The sequence below is a fragment of the Galleria mellonella genome, unplaced genomic scaffold (assembly GCF_026898425.1).
Source record: "Galleria mellonella isolate WM207_F2 unplaced genomic scaffold, CSIRO_AGI_GalMel_v1 utg87, whole genome shotgun sequence".
Classification (NCBI taxonomy): domain Eukaryota; kingdom Metazoa; phylum Arthropoda; class Insecta; order Lepidoptera; family Pyralidae; genus Galleria; species Galleria mellonella.
This window is the reverse complement of record NW_026442166.1, coordinates 2,572,180-2,593,699: the sequence shown is the minus strand read 5'-3', so window position 1 is coordinate 2,593,699 and position 21,520 is coordinate 2,572,180. Positions and strand designations below refer to the sequence as shown.

Genomic DNA, 21,520 nt, shown 5'->3' with positions numbered 1-21,520 from the left:
CAGTATACATATAGATCAATTGATTCTAATTCAAGGCCATGAAACAATTGGATTGTTTCAGATCTTCCTATCAACAAATTCCACGCACGTTCTGTGTCTACTAATAACAGGGAAAGCTTTCGATAACGGTTCGAGCGACGGGTGACTTTTTTATTTTATTTACCAGAGGGAGAGTTTGTAAGTCATCTACTTACCTCTAGGTACCTCTGTCCCACTTGTCTTTTTATTAGGAAGCAGTTGCTGGCATGGTTGGTTCTAGTAATAAGACTAAGAGAACTAAATTGTCGAGGAATTGGTAGCAGCGTATGTCTTAAAACACCATTAAAGCCTAACTGGTTAACCCGGTTTTTGAAACTGTGGTAAACGGTGTTGGTGGCAAATTCACTCAATATTTTCTTTGATTAATATTATGTATTATTCTTTATTTTGTCACTGTTAGTTTTACCAAATAAATGAAAACAAAACCATTCACCAAGTGCTTGTCGCTACTGACAAAATTTACAGGGTAATTTAGAGGATACAAAGAAATAACACCTAAGTTCTCAGGAATAGCGACACATGGGGGAGAGAGTATCATGGGCGAAACAGTATACTCTGTCATGTCCTTGGCACTGCTCATGTCTATAGGCGGCGGTTACCACTTTCCATCAGGTGGGCCGTCAGCTTGTTTGCCATTCTATGTTGCATAAAAAAAAGAGAACTAAATGGTCGAGGAATGTGTAGCAGAGTCTGTCTTAAAACAACACCAAAGCCTAGTTTCGATTAACCCAATCGCCAAGTGTGGCAACTACTGACAAAACCTCCTACGTTATGAGGGAGATCTATGTTCAGCTGTGAACAGTTAACGACTGATATAAAAATGTAATAAAAAAAAAACTCAGAAATTACATATTTATATTTTCTTTACTATCGAATCTACATTACCACGTTAAATACAACCCTATTGCCGATTCGATAGTGTTTTTTTTTCTTTTTGATACCAATATGAAAGTGATTAGAAAGATCTCAGCTATTGTTATAGGAAATAATATTGCTGTATCGATTTATCGGACGACGCGCGTTGCACATTAACCTCGTCAATTATTTGCTGAAAGATGCACGATATAAATCAACGCTGTAGGCGAGGCACATAAATAAGGCCCTTTGCCCTTGTGGCCGGGGATATTAAAACTTGTTAACCCAACCAGTGAATGTGGGACGCGGTTAGATTTATTTCTACTCAATGTGCGGCCTTTTACCAAAACGGCAGATGCTGTGGAACGTTCCGTTCCAACAAAATATATTTAAATCAGATATGGGCCCAGTTAAAATATGACTGCAAACGTTTTCTAAAATTGTATGTACGATATGAACCATTGAGATATATATATGTACCTAACTGACTTTACCCGGGGGGAAAGGGATTGTTAGCAATGGAGTTTGATAGCTCCATTGCTAGCATTATACCCTATTAGGTCGACCTTCACGTGGTTCCCCCTGGAAACCATTGTGAACAATTCTTGTTAAATTCGTCACAATGGGCTAACTGACCTGCTTCATCCTCACCTATCATACTTCACTGGTGCCCCGCCGGTGTATACCGATAGCGCGGGTGGGGTTACCATTCTATTATCATCCATTAAAAAAAAAAACTGACTTTACCCGAGGTTTTAGTCTCAAGTAACAGTTGCCTTCCATTCAAATGCGAATTTCGAAAAAGTTGTTAATTAATTTTATCTATACTATAGTTACAAAAGATTAATTGTGAGCAAAAGCTAGTGTAAGATAGAGAATAGGAACAATCTTTATTCAAATAGACTTATTCGGGATGTTGTTATCTGCTAAAAACCCGCAGAAAACTCAACAGTAGTTCTTTTCAAATTATTATATATTTTTTTTCAACACAGGGGGCAAACGAGCATGCGGCTCACCTGATGGTAAGTGACTACCGCCGCCCATGGTCACCCACAACACCTACGGCATTGCAGGTGTGCTGCCGGCCTTACATTATATACAAGATAATTTTATATTTGCATGGATACTGTGATTATATACTGTGGATACAGGCGACACAGATACATATGTATGTATTATTTAATACTAATATAATATTTTACGCAGTAGTACATACATAAATACATTATTGGCACATAAAGTCCAATAAATAATTTCATCTTTTACTATCCGGCATTTTATGATTTCACTTTACGGCGTTTTTTATTGAATAAAATGGCCGACAATTTAAATATGACGCCGGTTCTCGATCCAATATGTTTATGAATCGGAAATCTATCAATACAGGCGATATTTGGAAAATACGCGGGTGTCGAGTATCATTTCGATTTTTGGAAAGGTTTCACTGTATTCACTGCAGAAGGAAATCTTATGAGTGATTTTTTTTAATGGACGATATGGATAATAGAATGATAACCCCGCCTGAGCGAACGGCATACCAGTGAGGAATGATAGGTAAGAATAAAGGGCAAGTCAGTTAGCCCATCGTAATGAACACACCTGGAATTCAGCACGATGGTTTTCATGGAGGACCACGTGGAAGTCGACCTGACAAGCTATATTGTTAGCAATGGGACTGATAGTCTGCTGCTAACAATCCCTTCACCCCCTTCTTATGAGTGACCAGCTTTTTGCCCACTACTTCATACGATTTATCCAGATATATCTAGTGTATAATTTTTTATTTTATTTATTTATTCATTTAGGCACAGCAACAGTAATACAATTCACATTACACTGACTATAATAAGCTTTATAACTAAGTAATTGTAAGTGAATTTATTGGGTACAGAGGAATAACACCTGAGTCCTCAGGAGTGGCAACGCATGGGGGGTATCATGGGCGAAACAGTATACTCTGTTATGTCCATGGTACTGCTCATGTCTATAGGCGACGGTTACCACTTTCCGTAAGGTTCTAAGTTGTATAAAACAAAAACAATTATTTTAAAATTGTACACCGTTAATTGCTACGCACAGCGTTACCTTATACTAGTTTCAATATTATATACAATAACTATAGAAAATGAGAATAATTATATATTAAATTCAGACACTTCTTTTGCTATTTTAAGAAAAGAATTTAAATCGTAAGCAAAAATGTCCAATTCATTACAATTATTGTACAGTCTGCACATGCGGAACAGAGGATCATTAAAAGTTACATTGTTGTTACAATAATTATAACAATATATCAATATGTGACATACATCAGATTTAAAGTTAGACGCTCAGGAATATAACTGTAAAAATCGCATCCAGTTTGGTGCAGTAGTTTTTGCGTGATGCCAAAGTATACCTACAGACAGACAAAGTTTCTAAAAATTATTGTTTTAGCTTTTAATGTTTTTATTAAGACCTCTCGTATATATTTTTTTTCTCAATATTTAAAATATAATTTTATTAGTTTTTGCCCGCGACTTCGTCTTCCACTACATACATCTAATAAGTGTATACCATATTTTATAGTGATTGGTTAAGTCGTTAAAACGCTATGAAGCAACAAACAAACACACTCTTTTTCATATTTATATGTATACATATGATAATACTGTAGAGGTCGAATGTCTGTACATAGAAAAAAAAACGCTAAAAAAGAGTCAGATTTTTAGCGTACTTTTCATTATTTCAAATTTTTTGTTTCTCAGTTTGTACGGGCTAATCTCCGAAACTGTCAGACCGATTTAAATGAATTTTGTATGGTGATACCTTACATTCCCGGTCAACATTTCACATACTTTTAATCACGGAAAATTCCCATGGGATAGTTAAAAAACTATAGTAACTTATACAGCTTAGTACACAAACTACTTAAGTAAGGTAATTTCGACCTAAGGCAAAGAGTGAGAACGACACGTCATTGTTCTAGTCCAGTATTCCCAGATATAATAAATAGGTAAGTACACACATCTATACCCACGCGGACAAAGTCACGGGTATCAGCTAGTTCATAATATTAATTTTAACCGTTAACTATCCACCGCTGAACATAATCCTCAGCATATTGGAGGATTTTGCCAGTAGTTGCTACGCTTGATAGGCGAGTTGGCAATCGCAGTTAGGCTTTAGTGGTATTTTAGAAAGGACGCTGCTGTCCATTCCTTCTCCTAATATAATCTTGGTAGTTCACTAATATTATAATTGAAAATTTGTAAGTATAGATGAATGTTTGTTACTCTTTCACACAAAAACTCCTGAACGGATTTGAATGAAATTTGGTATATAAGTAGGTTATATCCTAATTTAGCACAAATAATATTTTATATACTTATACTTACTGATTTACGCGGGCAAAGCCGTGGGATACAACAAGTACTTAATAAAAAATTAGAACAGTGTTCACATTTTTTTTGTTATTCACGTGTCATTACTTCCCTATTTTCAAGGTAAAATGTCCTTCTGAAAAGGGTCTTGTGTGAATGGGTGTGATTTATAATGTAGACTTATAGACCTATCGGATTTCATAGTATCGACTCGGTTTCGACACAAAAAATATATATACTTTTTGAACGACTTCCAGAAGAACGAGGTTCCCATTTCATCTCAGTAGATAGATAGATAGATAGATACTCTTTATTGTTTCCTCCAAAAGATTACAATAGTAAACTTATTATAAATATAAATAATTACAAGAAATGATCACACTGAGAATACAGTGGGTGACCTTATCGCTAAGAGCGATCTCTTCCAGGCAACCTTTGGATGGAGAGGAGCAGTTAAAGAGTTAAACAATAAACAAAACAACAATACAAACAGTATATATTTCTTTTGTAGCTATATGAATAAAAATGAATTCTAAAAAAAATCTCTATACAAAAAAGTGAGTGAGTGAAAGGATAGATTTGGTCTCATCGACCGACTTAAAAAAGAATGAGGTTATCAATTCGGATGCATTTTTTTTTATGTTTGTAATAAACATAACTTCATCAGTTAAAAACCGATTTGTGAAATGCTTTTTTTGGGATGGGTTTAGGTAAATTATTTCTGTAAAGATTGAAACCACAAAATTTGTTTGCCGAACAAAATATTATTTGTTGTTAAGCAAAATATACTTATACTTAGACACGCACTATAATTTAAAAAAAAAGACAACGTTTCTCCAAAATATCTTGTCGGGTATCAGTGAGACCGTATAATATGTAATACAAGTAATAATATCCAGGAAGAATTCATTCTAAAGAAGCAGGCAATAACTTATTTCTTAAGAGAGTTTTTAGAATGCCGTAAAGGCAAAACAAAACGCGAAGACAACAAAACAAAATCAAATACAGTCAATTTAAAAGTGGAATAAATTTAGCAAGCAAGCGTTCGATCTTTAAAATGTTAGCTCGCAATACGTTTCCCGCGCAAACATGGCACCCAAGCGATTCTGTTTGTCGTGTCAAATGGAACGTTTTAAATCCAATCGAGGCACAGACTCGCGGATATACTACCAAATTGTTTAAACGAGCAGATACATACTTGTAAGTGCTCTAAAATTCAACGAGTAAGTATTCCAGAAGTCATTAAAAAAAAAAAGAAAAACATTGTTTGAAAACAAGTTTTTATATATTATTTTATAAAAATATTTTATGCCTCCTAATTAGATACTATAGACTCTATAATCAAAATAAATATTATAATGTTAGAAATGTCATTTCTGTTGCCTCAGAATATTCAATTTATATTATATAATTTAAATTAGAAATATCATATTAGTCATTATCGCTACTGAACATAGGCCTCCCTCATAGAGTGACATAAGGCGTTCCTTATGGTCTGGCTCAGGACCAATGGTCTGAACGACCTATCACTAACTTCCTGTAAATAATTTGAGGTCATCACTCTACCAAGTGGAGGTCGTCCCACACTACGTTTGTCCTTACGGGGTCGCTACACAAAGAAACTCCGAGCATAGTTCTCTCCATAGTTCGCTAAGTAACTTGAAGTTTTTGCATACGGCCTACCAAGTAGGACCATGTATGCGTAGATATTAATAATGTTTCTTATTAATTCAAGTTATTTTAAAACATGTTTCTGGCAACACTTAGTGAAAAACACTTGTTTTATCAAGCGACGAGCATGGCTTTGGTGAAAATATGTATTAGTAAAGTGTAGTATATTTGTCTCCTTGGAACATTATTTTATAGCTTCACTAGTATCCTAGACAACCGTCTATATTTTATGATTGTCTGTCTGTAAATATTGTTTCCCGAGACTGTACAATCTGCAACAAAATTGAGTTTTGATTCGTAGCCTCGCTGTGCGGGACGTGATTCGAATAATATCTCGATTCATAGCTTGTACTATTATAATCAAGTTTCTTCTCATAACCCACTTCGTTGAGTTTAATTTGGCGTAAATTTGTTTGATTCTCTTTTTACACGTTCCCCATCGTTTGTTGAGAATGGAATTCAGGAAAGTTTTTTTAATAATAAAGTTTCTGGATTGTTCCACTTCATTACTATTGCAAGTTGCTGAACGTACATTTTTTTAGTTAATTATTTTAAATGTTTAATTTTTCTAACAAAATTGTACAGTAGTTAATTAAAAATACAAAATTCTAATAATTTAAAGGTGAATACGAAATCATTGGGAGGCATCGTTTTGAGGCAGTATTCTACTTGTGAAAATAAACATCACTGCAGCGCCGTCAAAATTTTAATTTGTTAATTATTCACTTTTATTATAAAAAAATTTATGTAATACTAGCGGCCCGTCCCGGCTTCGCACGGGTGGACATTTTTACGACATTTTAAAAAGTGGTTATTGTGACATAACGATAATAATTGGACATATAGTATCCCAAAGTTTTTTGTAGTAATTAATAGTAGTAACAACATACTTTTGCTCTATCACCAATAGTTTCCGCAGCGCACGCGACGAAAGATATTTTTTATCATTTTTTTTACACCTTGAGTTACATTACTAAAGTTTTAGTAAGGATCCCTAATCTTTTCTAGAAATAAATATAGCTTATGTTACTCAAGGTGAATGTAGCTTTCTAATGGTAAAAGAATTTTTGAAATCGGCAAAGTAGTTTTTGAGTTTATTCATTACAAACATACACCCAAAAATGCAAATCTTTCCTCTTCGTAATATTAGTGTAGATGTAATAGTTTGGAAATCGTTATAGTGAACTGAAATGGCTTAATGCGACTGTGAAACGAGAAGCCAAAGCCGAAATGTTTACATTTTTATTTATCAGTAGAATAAATGAAAGCTTTGCCAGCTGTCATTGGTTCGATGACAATTGAAAGGCAATTGATTATTATTTGTGATATTTAGTAGGAGACAATCTCAACAAATACAGGGTCCTATTAGGACTTTGATTTTGTTTTGTTATTAATATTATACTAGACAGATTAGATATTTAATCTGTAAACTTTATTATTACTGATTTATAAATGTGACGGCTAACAGTAAGCTGACGGTTCAGAACTGATTACGGGCCAGAGATCAAGTTTTCTATCATAGATTATTACAATTAAACCGCATGAACTTATAAAAGCTAAGCTATAACGTAAGATAGAATCACAAAAAATACGATTTAAAGGAACTTGTAAACAAATCTGTTTCAATAAAAATAGTTTTTATTTTATTCTTGAAATACAAAAAAAAAAAACAGCAAATTCAATCAAGACAAAACATATAAACGCACGAATACACGATTCGTATACAAATTAAATTGAATATATTTTAGTTTGCAAGTTAAATTGTGTGTTTGAAACCAAATTACAATTTGCTCGAGCGTTTTTTTTTTCCAAGCTAATTAAATTTGTATTTGCGTAACCATAGTTGAAACATATAAATTGTCTTCCACAGTAACAAAATGTCTTCAGTTGTAGCAAATCGGTTATTTTGGTTTTAAAATTAAACTACTGAATCTAATTTGATAAAATTTCTTTGGGATAAATCTGTAGATATATCTTTTTCAGTTAAAAAATTCAAATCAGTTTACAACAGTTGAAGTTATGAGGTAATAAACATAAAAAAATACAACCAAATTGAGAACTACCTTTAACAACAACAACAAAATAGAAAAACTATTCAATTCATTTCAATTTATTTATTGCATTCTACAATATTATTATAAAAGATGTTAATAATTGATACAGTACATTGTAGACCCTGTCGGGCGCAGCAATTTGAAGCGAGGAGGGCGTCGATCCTTAAATTTTTAAAAAGATTTCTATAATTAAATAATCCAATTTCAATTTCATCAATGTAATTAAATTCTAATTAAAATCCATCTTAATTTAATGATTCTTTTTTGTTTTCATAATTTTAATTTAATGCAATTTAATATAGTTGTTCATATTTTTATATCATTTTATTAGTATCGTTATCGGTACATTCTACTTCTCTAGAAAGTTACTTAAAAATATAGCTTTCTATATTATCTCTTGTTCAGTGTATCACTGGGCTTACCTTTCAAAGATTAAAAGAGATCTGGCGTAGGTAATCAAAGGACGCCCTCTCAAAGGATTTTTGAAGAATATTAAAATTAGTAAAATTTCGTATTACGCTGCTAATGTAATTTTACGTTCGCCTGAACCTTAATAAATTTGGGTCAATTTTTTCCTGACGGGCTTCACTATTATTCTTGATTTTGTTCTCTCTTCTAAATCTTTATTAACGTTTTTAATTTATGATATCGTTAGATAACATAATATTTGATCAACTAGATTGATTCGGACATGGGCTGTTTTATACAACTAGCAATTTACTGCGGCTTCACTTACGTGGGACTCGTCATCTCATTTTCTCGTCATAACCCCCTTATTTATTTATTTATTTATTCATTAGTACAAATATGTGTACATGGCGGACTTAATGCTAAAAGCATTCTCTCCCAGTCAACCATAGGGAAGTGTCAGAATACTCGAATGCGGTACTACTAATTATTGATATACATACATACTAAAATTACATATATAAACGAATAAATATATATGAAAAACAAATATACTTACACATATATGACATATACTATATTATACACGAATTTGGGAATAATATAAAGCACTTACTGCTCGGATAAAGATAAAAAGTGAGCGTGAACGCTTTTTTTGAAAGACGATTTAGTCGGTAGTCTCTTATTCATAGAAACTAAAACATTCTAAAATCCTATTACAACTATTATACTATTTTTTCACTTTATTTAAAATTTGTAAGTTAGTATATGAGAAAGAGACAAAACAATTCAATAGCAAAAAGATGTTTATAAGAGGTTAGATAGTTTTAAGAATAAGAGGGCAAGCCAATACCTAGGGGGGAAAGGGATTGTTAGTAATAGAGTCAAATAGCCCCATTACTAGCAATATACCCTGTCAGGTCTACCTCCACGTGGTTCCCTCTGGAAACCATCGTGGCTAATTCTAGTTGAAATCGTCAGGATGGGCTAACTGACCTGCTTTTGTCCTCATCAGTCATCTGTCAGTGGTGGCCCGCCAGTTATACTGAGAGCGCAGACGGGATTACCATACCATTATCATCCATTAAAACAAAAAAAGCCTTTATCTAAAATTTCAATTTTCCAATACTAACAATTGAAGCAGTTCTTTGATCACTCAGATAGATCAAAGTATGTATTTCGAAAGTGATTACCATCCTTACGTGGTTAACATCCTATAGAGGGGGGAAAGGAATTGTTAGTAATGGAGGCTGAGAATCCCATTGCTAGCAATATACCCAACCAGGTCGACCTCCTCGCGGTTCCCCCTGGAAACTATTATAATTAATTCCAGATGAATTCATCATGATGGGCTAACTGGCCTGTTTTCATCCTCATCGATCACCCTTCACTGCTGCCCCGCCAGCGTATCCCGTTAGCGCAGGCGGGGTTACCATTCCATTTTCATCCAATAAAAAAAAAAATCCTATAGAAGTAATGAGAAAATGCGTATACAGCAAAATACGTCAATTTCCTACCAACATTTAACCTGTAGAGCGTGTTATTAGCATCTAGTTAGCCTTTGATACCATATTTTTTGCTAAAAAATATTTCAAAGATTACCCAAGAGAGTTGAAAACTAATTATATGAGACAGAGAAGAGAGAAAAGGACAGAGAGATTTCTATACTAATATAATAAAGAGTTTATTTGTTTGAACGCACTAATATATGGAACTTCAAATCTGACTTCATAAATTATTTTTGCATTTGAAAGCTCATTTCTCGAGGAAGGTATTATTGTATTGTATTGTAAAATCTTTATTGTACATAATTTATATTAGACACATTAAAAGATTTAATACATCCGCCATTGCGGACTTATCCCATAAAAGGATCTTTTTTCAGTCAACCTTTGATAAGCTTAAAAAAAAACTATAAAATGTACAAGAGTGAAACCGTACAGCTAAAGATAAACTATATAATATTTAGTTAAAATTTAACACATAATACAATATAATAAGGTTTTAGACTATTCAACATCACGATACAACCACGGGCGAAACCGTAGGATACAGCTAGCTTAAAATACTTACCAATATCCAACGTTGCCACAGCATCTCTGACCAGCCTGTATGTATCTCCGTTGATCCTCAGAAAGTCCACACAGCCAAGTAGTCCATCAGACAAACCCAGTTTGGTCTGCAGTCCTGTTGTATTGCCAGCGCCTCCCACCCACACTGGCTCCCGGAACGTCATTCGCGAAAACAAGCCCTGTGAAAAGAAAATAAGGTTTAAATTCGATTGGAAATAATAATTTATATTTGATTCATCATCATGACAATGCAAGCATATTTGTATATCTATAGATTCTCGAAGATACAGTAGAACATACATGTAAAATACAAGAACTTAATTAACAGTATGGTAAACACAAAATATAATGTGCCGCCGTTGGCGACATCTTGACAATTTTATGTCATACAATGACACAAAATGAGCGGGTAGAAGAAAAACTTCTGCCTCGCAAGCGGAGACATGACAGCGCTACGTCAGTCTACTCGTGACCACGGCCGGTGTAACATCGTCGAAATGTCGAGATAATTCAGATAATTTCAGATTCATTGTACCACATTTCAACGATAAATTACAGATTCATATTTTCGTTTCACCATATCACTTATTATGTATTTATCTATATATTCCATGTGTCTCATATGTGTTTTATATTATATATAATATTAACTTAACATTAGTAATTGTCTTATTGTTGCTTGTTATTTAATTTCATTGTTGCGCGCAGCACTCTTTATATAGGTTCTTACGGAAGACCAGCGTCGGTAACTCGTAAGGACTCCCGACACATGCTGATTAAGAGTCTTTAAGAGATTAGAATTCGTTTTTAATGTTAGCTTTTGTAATGTCTATGTATGCCACTAAATAATTTTTCTTTCTTTCTTTCTCAGTTTCTTATAAATCATAAAAAAAATTCAACGTAAAAGTTTTAAGAGTTAATATTTCGTCAACTATTGTCTTAAATTATACTATCACAGACTAAAGAGAATGTCTAGCATTTCTCAAAAGGATTCCTTGATTGACCCATAATATAAGTAGGTACACCAACATTGTGAATTGGACGAGAAAATTTCACGGAATTCCGGTAATTTTTCTAAAACATTACCCTTCGCAGTGTTGGGCAATTATGCAAAACTGAAATTGGATGCCGAAGGCTAGAAATGTGGTGCAAGTTATAAGAGAATTGATCAATTGAGTGGTGTTTACTCGTGTAAAGATGCAACAAGTTGTCACCTCATTATTAGTATATATTATACTAGTCTTTACCCGCGATTTCGTTCATCATTAAATATTGATTGGTGGGGCTAAAAAATAAACTTTTTTTATACAACTTAGAATGGCAAACAAGCTGACGGCCTACCTGATGGAAAGTGGTAACCGTCGCCTATAGATGGTACAGTACAGTACCATGGAAATAACAGAGTATACTGTTTCGCCTATGATTCGATTTCATTATCCACCCATAATAGTGTATGTGCGCTAAATTTCGTGATGATTGGATGAGTCGTTTAAATGCCAAGAGGTATTAGTGCCACATACTCATACGAATCCATAAGGCATAGAATAAGCCACCCCTTCCTTTCCCATGGGTGTCGTAAGAGGCGACTAAGGAAATTTAATATTCGAGGGATGGACAGCGGCGTCCCTCTTAAAAGAACCAAAAGTTAAACTGCAGTTGCCAACTCGCCTGCCAAGTATCGCAACTACTGGCAAACGACACATCTGCTCATAGTCCTTAACTGATCGCAGATATAATTGGGAATAAAAAACAATTAGAAAAGTTCGATATCCAAAAATAAGTCCAAACAAAACTCGAATCCGGGATCTTATTGCCCAAAGAAAAATATATGCCGCTTTTTAATTCGTTTTGTTTTACTAGAAGGACAGAACGGATTTTTCAGTTTATTCGATTCTGCAATTTTTTTTTTATACAACTTAGAATGGCAAACAAGCTGACGTTCCACCTGATTGAAAGTGGTAACCGTCGCCTATAAACATGAGCGGTGCTGTGAACATAACAGAGTATACTGTTTCGCCCATGATACCCCCCATGCGTTGCCATTCCTGAGGACTCAGGTATTATTCCTCTGTACCTAGTAAATTCACGCCATATCCCACCCTTCAAACCGAAACACAACCATGCAAACACAGCTGCTTCACGGTTGAAACATGAATGGGACAGAGGTACTCAAACAATTGACTTTTGTACAAAGTCTCCTTCTGGTAGTACAAGTAAAACTAAATCGTAGAACAATACGGATATAATCACAATCACTGCTGTATCTGCTGACATTGATGCTCCTTTCCACTTTGGGTGTTGCTGGAAGAGAACTCTATCAGAGTTAAGCTCGCCTTTGTACTTTTGTTTACCTCTGTCATATTTTTATAACTAATGTGTACAATAAAGTATTAAATAAATAAATTAAGAATACTCTGTTATAAATAAACCATTAAATGAATGAATATATCTCAATCACAAGGACGTTGTCGTTAAGAAAATCTAGTAAACTAATATCCCATTAAATACCTAAGATTCATCGGAAAGATTTCTCACTGAATCTTCATAACTAGATATGACAAGATACAAGTACAGCCCTAATAAAACTTATTCAACTTTCATATCACAAGTGTTTCGTTGGATATACGTAAATGTTAGTTGCAGTAAAAGTTGGCAAGTTTTTAAGACAACACAAAGTTATCTCTGCCAGTTATGAATGAATGTAACAGATGGTGTTCTTTTTCGTATAACAAATCAAGTTTGTAAGAATATAGTTTAATAAATATATACAAAGCTAAGTATATATATATATATATATATATATATATATATATATATATATATATATATATATATATATATATATATATAGCCTTACTCGCCAGTCAAGCGTCTACTATTATTAGCAAAACCCCCCTTTATGGGGAAGGTTATATCCAGCAATGAGCAGGCTTCCTTTCCCGTGGGTGTCGTAAGAGGCGACTAAGGGAGTATATATATGTATTATTATATACAGGTATGTATGTATTATGATTTTGATTATATGAGTTATTTTGTATATATGTTAATATATTTATTATTTCTTAATAGAAACAACTATACTGTTTCCTTCTATTGTTGTACGCACACTGTCCGCTGGTAATTAATGCTCCTTTCCACTCAGGGTTTGCTGGAAGAGAACTCTTACAGAGTTAACCACGCCTGTTGTACATCTTTATTTAATATATATTATTAATATATATTTGTAATTTTTTTGTGTACAATAAAGAATAAATAAATAAGGGAGCTTATGGTAGAGAGATAGACAGCAACGTCCCCTCTTAAAACATCACCAAAAGCCAAATTGCAATTGCCAACCTGCCTGCCAAGCATGGTAACTACTTGCAAATCTCCCCAAGGGCGAGACCTATGCTCAGCAGTGGGCAGTTAACACCTGATATAGTATGCTTTATATTCGAACTATTTGCATGAGATACAAATTGTAATTATAGTAGATATCTTATTGGTCGCTCTTATAAATAAATAAACAAATACATAAGTAAATAAAAGCACTAGCTTTATACTATTTTTAGTAGCCATTATTCGTCTATTGCTGGACAAAAGCCTCCCCCATAGATTGCCATATAGAACGCTCCTGAGCCACACGCATCCACTGACTCCCTACTATGTATTTCTATTAGTAGTATAAATAAAAAATCAATTAATTTATTTACAAGCTCAACGTTGCACACATTACAATATTTTGATTTAATCACTACCGGTTTAACTTACGTGTTATTAGATTGAAAAAACTCGACTAGTTTCGGAATCAATTCGTGATACTTAGTCATGAGCAACTGTGACATTAAAATATGTCTATAGGATAGACTTAATGCCTGATCACCTTCTCTACCAATTGACGGTTACGCTAAATTTATAAATCGAATATATCAATTTGTTATTAATTTTTAGAGATTTTTTTTTGATAATTTCAACAACACTTGGTTGCCTTTTCATTAGTTTCTGTTGAGACCGACTATAGTTTTACAACCGCTTTATGCTTTTCACTTGGACAGCACCACCACGGTTGCCCATTTGCTACCTCCAACCCTTCAGAGACACGAGTGCTCCTAATGAGTTCAACTTTTCGGTATATATATATTTTTTTTTTTCAATTTTACCCCACATTTAATAATAACATACAATTTGCAATAGAACAATTCCTAAACTCTAATTATTTATGTTACTGATAACTATTGCCACGTAGTTAGTTCTTACTAATATATTTTGAGAGAGATTGTGTTTAAAAAAAAAGATTTCAATTATGTCAAATACACTTGATTTCAAAACTAAACTACATAACCAATTTTAATACAAATTCTATGGGACCAATAGGTAAATATATCCTTTCAAATAAAGAAAGTATTTTCTAATTCGATTTATGATTCACCACTGTAGTGAAGGTACTTATGTAATAAAAGTTTGGAAGGTAGTATTAAAAACTTGGAGTATCAGCTGAGGTTGTTTTAATTGAGTGCTCCCGTATTTCCTGGACATTACAACCACGATAGACCATTTCACCAGAGGGAGACTTTGTACAAAAGTCGATTGCTTGGGTACCTCTGTCCCATTCGTGTTTCAACCGTGAAGCAGTTGTGTTTGCATGGCTGTGTTTCGGTTTGTAGGGTGGGATATGGCGTGAATTTACTGGGTACAGAGGAATAACACCTAAGTCCTCAGGAATGGCAACGCATGGGGGGTGTTATGGGAGAGACAATATACTTTGTTATCTCCATGGTACTGCTCATGTCTATAGGCGACGGTTACCACTTTCCATCAAGTGGACCGTCAGCTTGTTTGCCATTCTAAGTTGTATAAATAAAAAAAATTTAACATTTGACATACGCTGGCGTGGCACCAGTGAAAGATGATGGATGAGAATGAAAAGGCAGGTCAGTAAGCCCATCGTGATGAATACACCTGGAATTCAGCACGCTAGTAATCAAGGGGGACCACGTAATGATCGATTTGACAAAGTAAATTGCTAGTAATGAGATTGGTAGTTGTTATTATTTATAATCTCTTCTCCCCATACATTATATTGCAAGTATTTTCATATGTTTATTCATAAAAAAGTTAACTTTATTCATTTACATTTATACACTCATTTATACTGGCGAAGCCGATTTAAGTAATAACTTAATACACGAATGCAATAGAAGTTAAAATAAATACAAAAATTTATGCGAGATTAAAATATATTTCGATTCAAAATTTCTTTGCCATTACTTGAAAAGCCAACTGAGACCGAGTTCTCTAGAAATTGGTTATTAAAATTATAGTAAAGAATGAAGAGGAAAAAATATGACGGGGAATTTTCCACGTAGTTTTTCTACTCTCGTTAAACCCCTTCTACAGAACTGTTTATAATATTCACTATGTGTTATATATCTATACTATTACAGGTATATACCCCATAATATAATACTACTGGAGGGAAAGGGATTGTTAGCAATGGAGTTTGACAGCCCCATTGCTAGCAATATGCCCTATTAGGTCGACCTCCACGTGGTCTCCCCTGGAAACCATCGTGAACAATTCTTGTTGAATTCGTCACGATGGGCTAACTGGCCTGCTTCATCTCACCTATCATCCTTCACTGATACCCCGCGGGTGTATACCGATAGCGCGGGTGGGGTTACCATTCCATTATCACCCATTAAAAAAAAAATACAATACTACTAAATTTACAAGTATGTACTTTGCCTAATATATATTGTTGTGCCAAATAAGGGATAACATACAATACATGTACGTTTTACTGTAAAAATATTTGCTATTTTAATTATTCATAGCGTCTTTCTTTGACACAGTCCATCCATGTCGTTTAGCTCTTCCTTTCTCCTTTTAGCAATATAAATCGTTATTAACATTATAAATATATTAGTAAATTTGCATGTTATTTAATTAAATAAAGTAGCAATTATTGTTAAATAGTAACTTTCACCAGAGGGAGACTTTGTACAAAAGTCATCTGTTGAGTACCTTTATGTCCTATTAGTGTTTCAACCGTGAAGCAGTTGTGTTTGCACGGCTGTGTTACGATTTGAAGGGTGGGATATGTTATTATTATTATCCATCTCATCCCCTAAAAGTGGGAGGACCGTTTCTTTGCGTTAATGAGTTTCCAGGTTTGATTACCGGTCATGCCAATTTAGGAACGAACATTACTGAATTTGCTCGGGTTGGGGTGTTCTGGGTTCTGTCTCCAGATCTTTGTCGTTTGACTCCTCATAACACAGGATATCGCTCATAACGCACGATATAGCTCGAGGACCAGGCGATGGGTTTTTTTATACAACTTAGAATGGCAAACAAGCTGACGGCCCACCTGATGGAAAGTGGTAACCGTCGCCTATCGACATGACCATGGACATAACAGAGTATACTGTTTCGCCCATGATACCCCCTATGTGTTGCCATTCCTGTGGACTCAGGTGTTATTCTTTTATACCCTGTAAATTCACGCCAAATTTGTAGACACTGTTATATATTACCCACGCCTAATAGTAATATAAATAAACATTTATAATACTAACATTGTGACACATCAGATGAAGGATAATTAGTTAAATTCAGTGATGTGTTCATACATAATCCAATTACATTTACAAACGGAAGGCAGCATCGCACTTGTGACTGGTAAAACCATAATCTGCCTTTCGCAGTCGGGTAAACAATATTAAGATGTTACATTTGTGGTGTAAACATTATCCTAATAATATTCACTGGTAATGGGGACTAGTAGACCCGTAGCTAGCGATATCGATCTGACCCTCTGTCAGACACACAGTTCTTACTAGAAAACACTGTGGTCAACTTAAGCCAACAAACGATGGACCAACTACTTTCATCCTCACCTATCATCCCTCACTGATGACCTTTTAGTATATATCGATGGCGCAGGCAGTATTATTATTCCACTGTCATCTAAATTGTGTTCCTAAAAAAAAACCGACTTTAATTTTTCCAAAACCGGTTATTTAAAAACTAATCTACTAAACTGATTTTAATGAAATATCAACTAACAACTGACGGAGTTATGAAGTAATAAATGTAAAAAATAAGCAAATTGAGAATCTTCTTTTTGAAGTTGGTTTAAAAATTTTTACCAATATGAAATTATGTCCCGTTCGTGTTTGTACCGCTAAGTGATCAAACAGTATTAAAGTTTCTGAAGTGAACTAATAATTTAGATCGTAATAAAAACACTACAAAATCGAAGTAAGATGAAAGTAAACCTTATTGATTGTAAAAAACCAAGTAACAGAAATGTAAAAAAATCAGACAAATTGTAAACCTGTTTCTAATTGTATAAAAGAGGGGGGAGAAGAAATTGTTAGTAATGGGGATTAGCAACCTCATTGCTAGCAATAAACCCTATTAGGTTGACCTCCATGCGGTTCCCCCTGGAAACCATTATAATTGATTCGTTGTTGAATTTGTCAGGATGGGCTAACTGACCTGCTTCATTCTCACCTGTCATCCCTCACTGGTGCCCCGTCAGTGTATACCGATAGCGCAGGCGGGGCATTCCATTATCATCCATTAAAAAAAAATGTGTAAAAGATTTTTAATAGTAGTTTAATTGGTTTGGAATATTGATAGATAAATCCAACGTTGTCACATTTTAAATGCTCACAATACTGATATGAGCCCATTTAAAATCAAACCAACCACGGAATATTCTGGATGGATCTCGATACTCGTACGTTCACGATTCCAAAATTGAATGCGACCATTCACTGAACTATGAACTGCTCTATTCAATCGATTCGACTCCGCAAGCGTAGTCAACTAATATTTGTTCTACAGACTTGAGGCTGAAAGATTGAGTTCGCATTATTCGAGTAAGAATAAAAATAGATAAGTACCTAGCTGCCAGTGACAAAAGATATTCGGTTTCTTTCTAACAATGATTCGAGTTTCTGACAACAAACAAGGAGAATGACAGCACTTTTTAAACAACTTCCAAAAGAAAATATTTTCGGTTCAATTGAATTTTCTTAGCAATTTGAAATAAAAGAAGTTTTTCAATTCGTATGGCTTTTGAATGATATGAATTCTTCATGATTTTCACAATATTTTTTGCAATAGATTGTTTTAGGGACAATCGAAGCTGACGGTTTTTTTTTGTGGAGCAAAAAACCAGTTTTATAATAAATTGAAATGTATTATAAATTTTTGTTTATATTTGTCCCCAAAAAATAGTAAATACTTTCGCGAAACGACCAAAATAAAATATTAGTTATATAAATAGGATTATTGAAAGACGCCTCAGAATTGACCCCAGTGTTGCACTATAACTAACCCACAGACAATGAACTGTAAATAATAAACAAATTTCATTGTTTATCTTAACATTTCCCATAGTAAATCAATTTAATTATTGTAAGATTGTAAAGTTGCATAAAGAAAAAAAGTCACCTCAGAATTACACAGCTATTTAAACAAAACGGTAAAATTTCTTAACAGCTGTAGGAGGATTGTAAACGGAATCTTCATTTTCGTTTCTAATTTAAAACGTTGTTAAACTCGTTAACAGTCTAAAGCTTTTTCTGAATTGGATTGTTGATTTCTGCGTTACACGAATTTCTTATCTAAACAAAATTAATAGGTAGGTAAATCATCAACGTTCTTGTTTAAGAGTATGGAGTGGTTTTAATGTTTCCCATATGTAATATATATATTTACAAGAATAATATTCAAGTAAGTCTATCAATTAGTTTAGTATCTATAATGCAAGTTTTGCTTAGTTTGGAACTTAATGACGCTGCATAAAGGAGTGATGTGAGTTTTAACCAGAGGGAAACTTTGTACAAAAGTCGATTGCTTGGGTACTTCTGTCCCATTCGTGTTTCTACCGTGAAGCAGTTGTGTTTGCATGGCTGTATTTCGGTTTGAAGGGTGGGATATGACGTGAATTTACAGGGTACAGAGGAATAACACCTGAGTCCTCAGGAATGGCAAAGCATGGGGGGTATCATAGGCGAAACAGTATACTCTGTTATGTCCATGGTACTGCTCATGTCTATAGGCGACGGTTACCACTTTCCATCAGGTAGGTCGTCAGCTTGTTTGCCATTCTAAGTTGTATAAAAAAAAGATAATCAAACAGATGTTAACTGTCCACTGTCGAACATAGGTCTCGGCAGATTGGTGGGTTTCACCAGTAAATGCCATTCTTGGCAACCGCAGTTAAGCTTTGATGATATTTGGAAACGCTCACCGCTTACGACACCCAGATGAAAGAAAGGGGTTAAAAGCTAATATATAAGCTAGTACATACTAGTTTAGTAAATACGTTTATGAAGCTACTGACCTTTCAATATTATCTGGAACTTAAAGCGAGAAAAAATTTGGAGGCCCATTTGATGGAAAATAAAAACGATTGCGTAACCCTGAACATCATATCGGTATGTTAAAACCCGGTCTTTAGCTCTCAGTTCTATCTGCCTACTCCGTGACAATATTATCTGAACTAATATTATAAAAAGAAAAGATTTAATTTCATTTACATTACCAACAAATAACAAGAGTTGTATTTTATTTAAAACAAAAACTGTGCATATCCGGTGCTGGCTGCTAGTCAATTAATAAATTGCGCGTAACGGAACGAACTTAGCTATAGATAATCTAGCATTATTTTAACTCTGAAAACAGAACTAAATTATTCACAATCTACTAGAAACCTACAATCCGAAAGCCGTCTCCGGTTCCGAGGGCAATATCCTAAGCAAACATTTCCTTAAGATTACGGCTGGAAATGAGTTCAGTCTCTAATTGTAGGCCGTTAGTGGGTAACACAATCATTGCTCTGCTCTATTAAGTTCATTTGCACTAAATAATTTCGGATTAATACCTGCTGCTCATTTTCACCATCGTACAACCCGCCATAAACTAAAATTTCATCCCAACCATCTGGACGAGTAGCGGTCCTCCACCGTGCGTTTTTCAAGGCACTTTCTTTCACGTACAACCACTTTTGGGAATCAACTTCCAACAGCAGTATTTCCGAACCGATACCACAACATAACCTTCAAAAAAAGAGCATATTCCTTTTTAAAAGGCCAGCAGCACACCTGCAATGCCGTAGGTGTTGTGGGTGACCATGAGCGGCGGTAGTCACTTACCATCAGGTGAGCCGCATGCTCGTTTGCCCCCTGTGTTGTAAAAAAAAAAATAGGTAACAAGGTACAAGTATTACTATGTAGCAATGTTGCTATGGAGGAAAAAAGTACTTATAAATACGTTAATTTTGACATGCATCATCATCGTCTTTCTACCCTTATCCCAATTATTATTTGGGGTCTGCGTAATATGGTTTCATCTATCTATATTACAAAAAGATTTGACTTATAGTTTTACGACCGGCTGCCTGTTTGACGTCAACCCTCTTTGGGAATGCATTTGTTGGTGGTTTCTGCCACCTATGGTATGGTATAAAAGGATTGAGTAAAAAAAGAAGGGAACGTTGGAAATGCGTAAAGGATGCGATCATGGGCGGCGGTAGTCACTTACCATCAGGTGAGTCGCATGCTCGTTTGCCCCCTGTGTTGTAAAAAAAAAAAGGAAATTTGTAAATGAGAGGAATAAGGGACTTATGTTGGAAAGGAAAGGGAGGGACACTGCAGTTTCGGAAAGGACTGGGACACTGCAGCGGCTCGAAAGGCCGGAGTCGCATACCTGTAAGCCCTTATTATAGAATCGGACAAATTTCTAGAGAAGAACACCCCTGACAACATACAGTATAACAAAATCATATTCCATATCTTCAAATTTTCTACTTATAATCCGTGGTGCTGGAATGGTCGGGATGCGTGTGCGTGTACGTGCATGGTGTGTGCGCGTGTGCGTGGTACACGCGTGCGTATAAACGTGAGCGCGTGTATTAGTATGTGTTTTAGTACGCTATACCATTCCTAATTCTATGCCAATTTTTATAATAATTTCTATTAGCGCTAGGGCTTAAACTGAATCCTTGTCCTCATTGTAATCGCTTGAAATTATACCTTCTAGAAGTATATTTACTTATTATTTT

At 34.6% G+C, this 21,520-nt stretch overlaps 1 protein-coding gene across 1 annotated transcript in view; it reads right to left on the bottom strand.

Annotated features, from left to right (window-relative positions):
* Nucleotides 1–21,520, bottom strand: part of LOC113509447 (pikachurin-like) — a 110,425-nt gene that overhangs the window by 22,083 nt on the left and 66,822 nt on the right. Inside the window, exon 7 of the mRNA XM_052902118.1 lies at nucleotides 10,463–10,640. Within this exon, the coding sequence (XP_052758078.1) occupies nucleotides 10,463–10,640 (178 nt within the window). The remainder of the gene's footprint in view (nucleotides 1–10,462; nucleotides 10,641–21,520) is intronic.